General features: G+C 60.5%; 1 protein-coding gene across 1 annotated transcript in view; it reads left to right on the plus strand.

Moving 5' to 3' along the window:
- Positions 1 to 757: 757 nt before the first annotated feature.
- Positions 758 to 7152, plus strand: part of LOC103924182 (SH3 domain-binding protein 1-like) — a 13446-nt gene continuing 7051 nt past the window's right edge. The window contains exons 1-9 of the mRNA XM_009332662.1: positions 758 to 819; positions 2699 to 2741; positions 3124 to 3228; positions 4123 to 4199; positions 4490 to 4601; positions 4700 to 4776; positions 5474 to 5609; positions 6257 to 6325; positions 6725 to 6815. Coding sequence (XP_009330937.1) covers positions 758 to 819; positions 2699 to 2741; positions 3124 to 3228; positions 4123 to 4199; positions 4490 to 4601; positions 4700 to 4776; positions 5474 to 5609; positions 6257 to 6325; positions 6725 to 6815 — 772 coding nt within the window. The remainder of the gene's footprint in view (positions 820 to 2698; positions 2742 to 3123; positions 3229 to 4122; positions 4200 to 4489; positions 4602 to 4699; positions 4777 to 5473; positions 5610 to 6256; positions 6326 to 6724; positions 6816 to 7152) is intronic.

The raw sequence follows: 7152 nt of genomic DNA on the forward strand, positions 1-7152 counted from the left end.
TGCTTGCCCTCCCGCTTTTGTCCCGACGAGGGGGACATGTCACGGGGGGGGAAGAGGTTGGAGCTTCACCCACGAGCACGGAGAGATGCCCAAAGGGTGTTGGCAGAGTTTGGGTGACAAGGTAGGGCAGAGTGTACATCAGGCCCCCCGTATGCGCCACACGGCCAGCTGGCATGGCCACAGGCTGCCCTGCGGCACAGCTGGTGGTGGGCAAGGCAAGGCGGGGGAAAACCACCCCGGCGGAGACAGCGAGCAAGAAACAGAGCGTGGGCCCTTCGCTCGGGCTCAGCAGCGGCGTGTGCTTGTCCTGCCTTGTTACGTGCTTGCTTGCTGTAATAATATTTCCCCTTTAAGGCTGGGCTGAAGTTATTTATACTTGTGGGGTGGTGACAGGAACACAGAGCGGAGCAGGAGCCCTGAACTGCTCTTACCTGATCTGCGGCGGAGGGGCGGCCAGAGGAGGAAGGAAGCTCAGAAAAAGAGAGGGAGCAAGAGAAGGGAGTCCAAGGGAGGGGAAGAGAAAGCAGGCAGGGCATCCCTGGGGAGGGACGAGGGAGGGGACCAGACGGGGAAACAGAAAAAGGGGGGAGGAGGAAGGAGAGGAGTAAGGAGGGAGAGGTCCTCAGGGAAAAGTAAGGGGCAGAGCGGCTCCAGGGAGCCAAGGGGCCGCCGGTGTCCGATGCCAAGCGTCGCTGAGGGGTGCTGAGCAAGTACAGCCAAGCAGAGCAGCTCTTGTGGTCTCCTCCCGGCTCTCAAGATGATGAAGAGGCAGTTTAATCGGATGCGGCAGCAGCTGTCCCATCCCAACATCACCAGCCGGTAAGGACTTCTCCGCTACCTGTACTGGAGGGCTGGGTGGGAGCGGGATGTGTGTCCCGGAGGGCTTGCGCCGGGACTGCACTGACCTCCCAGAGCCAGTGGCCAGGGAAAAGGGGAATGACCCTGGGTTTAGAGCATCTTCAGTGTAAGCCAAGGGGCTGTGGCACCCCAGCTCCCCGGTGCCCACAGGGCAGCGGGAAGGCTGCACTGGTGCTGCTCAGCAGGGACATGATCCCCAAGCCCGGCTACCTCTCCCAGGGCCCACAGATGTTGCGTCCACCTGGAAGCAGGCCTTTCCTGAGCTTAGCTTCCCCAGGATGTGAGGGCAATGGAGAGGGACCTTCCAGCCACATGCCCGTGGCTGTGCAGTGACCAGGAAGGTGTTAGGAGCTGGGACCTGCCCTCCCCACTGAGCCTGGGGTGCCCCATGGGAGCCAGATGCCCTGCATAGCTCTAGCCAGCCTCGCAGTACGGGCGACCCAGGATACCCTTCAAGGAGAGGACTGAGGATCCTCGGAGGACCCATGGAGGACTTACAGCTTCACACAAATCCCTCCGGACCCATCCTACCTCCGCCGCTTCCTTATTTTTCTCTCTGGCTTTCCAAAGCTCTCCCCTTGCAAAACCCAGAACTGAAATTACAGGGCTGGGCCCTCCCTTCCCAGCCCCCTCACTCCCTCTTTCCTACAGCCACCTCCACAGGTTCCCCAGCCCTGGGAAGCTGAGCAGAACCAGCCGCGTCCCCTGGACCACTGAGGTCCTTCAGCCAGACCAGCAGACCAGCCACAGGGAAGCAGCTCCTACATCCTGGTGGCCTCTTGCTCTTCTTGCGTTCCCTGGAGGGGAGCATGATTCCCTTTCCTATCCCCCTCCCTCAAGATGTCTCATCTCCATGTTGGATGCACCTCCCTTTTGTTTAATGCTTGGCAGGCAGGAGGTCTCAAGCAGCTTGTGCAGCCCAAGAGCAAGCTCTTCACCCGCTGCAGAGCCTCTCCTCTGCAGGCTGCGATCTCACGTGATTTTGCTTGCCTTCAACCAAGCCGCCCCCGTTTCCTGCGGCTCCACGGCCTCGTCCCGCGTCGGCTCTGGCGGGTGGTGAAAAGAGAGAAACATGAAAAAGCAGCAGCAGCAGAGGAAAAGCAAACGGGGTTCCCGGGGCATAGCAATAGCAGCAGACCATGAAGCTAGGTGTCCTTTATGGGAGGCATCAGGGAGGTTTGGTGGTGATGGCAGCTGGTAGGTTTTGAATTTGGTTTTGAGCAGAATTTGCTGCAAACCAGAAGTTCCCTTTGCCAGATTTGCTCCTAATACCTGCTGCAAAACCGAGCAGTCAGCTGGTTTCATGTAGGCATTTCTGGAGGGGCTGGTGTTGGTCTCAGTCCCCAGCTTGACCAAAAAGATATCCTCGCTCTGGCACCGGTGGCCCCACACCTTCTGGCTACACCCTGGCCTGCAAAGACACCTGCCGGGCCCCAGCAGCACTGCCCTGGATTTGCCTTCAGGGGAGAGGCAGGCAGTCAGGGGTAGAAGGTTTCACCAGAAAACATCCCACCCCTGCCATGGCCCCGCTAGGCACCCTGTCTCCAAAAAACAGGCCACATCTGGATGTTTTAACTGTGGTGCTCTGAACTGGAAGCCCTGCCTGATGGGGTGTCCGCCAGCCAGCAAAGTTGGCTGCCTTGCCCTGCTCCTGCTGCTCTCGTCTCCCTGGGCTCATTCTGCCCATAGGCTTGTGTACAATGGTCCAGGCCTTAGCCAGTGTCTTCTGTTCCCCGGAGCCCAAAGAGAGGCGGCTGGGATGCATACGGGCCTGCCTTCCCGAGGAGGCTGGGTGGAGGTCACCCCCATCTGCTGATGGCTCTTTCTCCTTCCTCCGCAGAGCCCAAGAAGCAACCGAGCTTCTGCCGGAAGATTTGCTGCAGGTGAGGGGCGGGCTGGGCCGGCAGACGTGTGCCTGCTTGTGCCTGGGTGTGGGAACCTGCCCTGCTCCTACCTGCGATTTGCCCTGCCGGCACATCCCAGTCACGGGGCTGGGATCTGCCCGTGTGCCAGAGGGTGACTCCAGGACCACGGCGTTAAGGGGATGGCAGGCTCCTGCCACGGGAAAGGGCTTCCCCAGCTGCTCACAGAGGGATGAATCCTGACCAGGAGCTGTGTTCCCTTTTCCCTGGACCAGGGATGCTCTGGGCTGCGGCGGGATGCTGGGTGGGCTCACCCACGCCCAGAGCTGGGTAGTGGGGAGATGGCCTCAGGGCGCCCACGGTTAGTGAAAGGTCTTCCCCAATCCCACCTTTCTGCCCCCAGATCGAGCAGAGGATCGAGCCGGCCAAGCGAGCAGCTCACAGTGTGTCCAAGAGGCTCCAAGCCTGCCTGCAGGGGCAATGCGGCTCCGAGATGGACAAGCGAGTGGTGAGTGGAGTCCTCCCTCCTCCCTCCACAGTCTGCGCTTGCCCTGGCTCCTGGCCCTTCCCCACCAGCAAAGGGAACGCCAGGCCCCTGCTTTGCAGGCTTTGCCAAAGGGTGGCCCAAAGCCCAGCCCACATTCCATCTCCAGCAGTGGCCACCAGCAGGTGCCCAGGTAGAGCAGGGCAGGACAACCCTCTCAACCATCACTAACTTGAGGCCTCCTGGGACAGAGATGGTGTTTTTGCATTGAATAACCCTCCAAAGCACTGTTGCTCATGTCCCTTCCTGAACCCCTGTGAACCTCTGGCACCCATGGTGCCCTGCGGTGAGGAGCACCACAGCACAGCTGGGCACAGTGGTGCCACCACTTCCTCCTCCTTGGTTTGAACCTGCCACTCTCTTCCCGGCTGGTGCTCACCAGCCCTCATCTGGGAAGCAAACAGTGGATCCCCCTGCACTTTCCTTAGCCCCCCCATCATTTTGTGGGCTTCTCTCTTCTTGGCAGCCTGACAAGCCCCAGCTTGGCTTAATTATTCTAGGTCATTAAACTGCTCCATACATTTGAAGCCGTGGCAGGGCTGGGCTTGGTGATGGCCTCCATCAGTGTCACAGTCCACCACAGGGGACTATTTTAGAGAAGACCGGAGGTTTTCTAACCAACTATGGAGCCTCGGTGCCTTGTTTAGCTAACTGGATCCTGGCTTTGGCTGAAGAAGACATCCAAAGGGCCCTGTCTCAGGCCCCAGGGCCAACGGGGTTGGGTGGGCCAGGGGAAGATGTGGGGACCCACCACAGGGTTTGGCCACTTGCTCCCATGCCATGGTGGCATGCTTCATGGGGAGGGAGCTGCCACACGCCAGCTCACCATCCCTCTCCTGAATCCTTGGCTCTGTGCAGAAGAAGCTGCCCTTGATGGCTCTGTCCACGACGATGGCTGAGAGCTTCAAGGAACTGGACACAGAGTCCAGCCTTGGGTAAGTGCCGGTGGGACAAAGGGACGGGGGCAACCCCGAAAGATGTTGGGGTTGAGCCACTGTCTTGGCTCAAGGGCTCCCACAGCCAAGCTGAGCTGTCAAACCCTGTCCTCAGAGCAAACGTTGGTGTCGCAGGAGGAGAAGGAACAGCCAACGCCTTCAGCCTCCAATTGTAGAGGGGGCCAGGAGCTGGCTCAGTGTTCCACATGGATATGGGTATGGTGGGGGTTGTTGGGTCGAGGGTAGCATGCCTCCAGCCCTCAGTCATTTCATCTCTGTCCCCCACACAGGAAAGCCCTGGAGATGGGCTGCTGCATACAGAGCTCACTGGCCAAAATCCTGGCCGAGTTCGAGATCACCCTGGAGCACGACGTCCTGCAGCCGCTCAACAAGCTCAGTGAGGTAGCCCTAGCTGTCCTCCCGGCTCCACTCTTCCATCCCACCACCCCTTCCCACATCCCCAAGCCTCTGCAACTCCCTCTGGCCCCTCTCTCCCACAGGAGGAGCTTCCCATCATCCTGAAGCGCAAGAAGACCCTCCAGAAGTTGATCTCTGACTGGAACACCATCAAGAGCCGGTACGGGGCACACCGTGGCGGGGGGGGGCGGCACAGGGCACATGGGGCTCAGCCCCCAGCCAGGCTGGGGGAGAGAGGAAGATGACTGCCCTGGGGAGCAAATTTCCCAGGGCTGGAGGTGAAGTCAAAGAGGCAACAGGTCTTCGGGAGCGCCCAGCCAGTCCCTCTCTGTGGGTGCATCCTGCTCTGGGCTGAGCCGCTGACTCCGTGGCACAGGAGAGAAGGGCAGTGCCATCGCCGAAGGCAGCAAAGTGCCCTGGTGCTGCTGGGTGCCACTGAGATCGCACCACTCTGACTTTTGCAGGGTAGCCTGTGCCGTGCCGGGTTTCTCTGGGAGAGTGGGGCAGCCGTGGGTCGCTGGTGGCTCGTTTCCACACTGCCCTCCCTTTGGCTGGAGGGAGGAGAGGAGGGAACATCTCAGGAACAGGGCTCGGGAAGGGTCCTACAGACCCTGGGTGTTTCAGGCAGCCGTGCTGAGTGCTCCCTGTCTTGACCAGGTCGCACCCATTGGTGCGGCAGCGTCTTCCTCTGGGGGAGGGAAGTGAGAGGTGCTGGCCAAGGAAAGCCACCACAGGGCAGTACTGTGACTTGCCGTCCCCCCCTGCAGTCCCCATACCCCTTCCACACACCAGTCCCACCCAGTGTCCCTGGCGCTGAGGCTGTGGGTGTGCCTCTTCTCTCCCCTCCCATCCCAAAGGCTGAACCAAGCTGCCAAGAGCTCCAGTAACAGCTCTGGTGCTGGTGCTGGCCCCGGGGCGTCTTCTGCTGCCAACAAACTGGAGATCTTGAAGGAAGAGGAGGAGGAGGTGAAGAGGAAGGTGGAGCAGTGCAAGGTGAGAACATCACTCGGTCTCCCCGACGGGGCAGCTCCAGGGCTGGAGACCTACTCCAGAAGCTCCATCTGAGGTGACCCCACGCCAAGACAGATGCAGCCAGCTGGCACGTCCTGCCCTCTGCAAGCAAACTGGTCCCTCAAGGAGCAAAAATAGGGAGATTCCCCAAGCCCAGGGAAGAAGAGTAGTAAAGGATTCGAAGCTGCTGCAGAGAGGAGGCTCCAGGGGCTAGAGCAGGGAGATTATGAGGTGCCCTCGGGCTGGGAGCCAGCCAAGATGGGGTCTGTGCTGGGTGGCAGGGGACTTTCACATCAGCTTTCTCCACCTCTGCCCTGTTTCCCTGAAAAGCCCGACGCCTTGTCTGGCAGATCCCATGGATCAGCTGGAGCTGGAGGTGCAGGGACCTCTTGTCCCTGAGCTTCTTGTGCCAGGACCCTGATTGTAGGGCAGGTTGCTGGTGCTACCCGAATGCAAGCGATGAGGGCAAGGAGGAATCCCCATGTGGTCCCAGCCTGCCTCCCCACTGCACCCCAGACACCCTTCTGGGTGACTCATGGCCCAGATGGGGGCTTTGTGAAGACACCCCCTCTTCCTTGGGTGCCAGGGAGGAGGTGGAAGGTTGCTTTTCCCTGTGTCTCCCTTCTCAGGACGAGTACATGGCTGACCTCTACCACTTCTCCACCAAAGAAGACAGCTACGCCAGCTACTTCATCAGAGTAAGTCCTCTCTCGCATTCCTCCTCCACATGTGAACACCCCCTGGGGTATGTGTGAGCCCAGCCTTGTCCCCATCTGCACCGAGCCCTCCGGCCAGGGCAGGGGACAGCCCCAGGCACGAGCAGATGCCCAAATCTGGCCTTGCTCCATGCACTGCGGATGCATGTCACCACTAGCACCAACTGCAAACGGAGTGGCTTGTTCCGATGACACCCCCCCCATCTCCAATCTGCCCTCTACCCCTCACTATAGCGACAGTCCCATGAACCCTGGGGGGGTTCCCCTTGCAGCTCCCCCTTCGCCCTGTCTCCATGTGGCTGCGATGTCCTGGGGATGGGGGTATCTCCAAGAAGGGCCAGTGCTGAACTGAGTGCTGTTTGTGCGTTTCCTGCCCGGCAGCTGCTGGAAATCCAAGCCCAGTACCACCGGCAGTCTCTGGGATCGCTGGACTCGGCTCTGGCAGAGCTGAAGGAAAGCCACAGCCAGACAGGTACCCGCCGGCCCTCCACGCAGCCAGGGGAGAGGCGCGGCCGGGGGAGAGCCGCAGCCGAGCCCGGGGGATGCGAGCATGGCTGGTGAGGCTGGGAAAGGCAGGTTTTCCCTCCTTGTGCCTGCTGCTGCCTCCCACATTGGGCTGATGGGATGGGGACTGCAGCGTGAGGCGGGCTGGGGATGCCGCCTGCTTTGCCTCTGCTTCCACCCAGCCAGCCCTGGCTCGGAGTGAGATGTTGGCGTGGCTAGATGCCATATGGCCCCAGCAGCCGCTGTCTCTCCTGACATTCACCTCCCTCTTCCAGAGCCCTCCTTCACTGCAGCCACCCCCGTGG

This window comes from Pygoscelis adeliae, unplaced genomic scaffold (genome assembly GCF_000699105.1).
Source record: "Pygoscelis adeliae isolate BGI_AS28 unplaced genomic scaffold, ASM69910v1 Scaffold399, whole genome shotgun sequence".
Taxonomy (NCBI): domain Eukaryota; kingdom Metazoa; phylum Chordata; class Aves; order Sphenisciformes; family Spheniscidae; genus Pygoscelis; species Pygoscelis adeliae.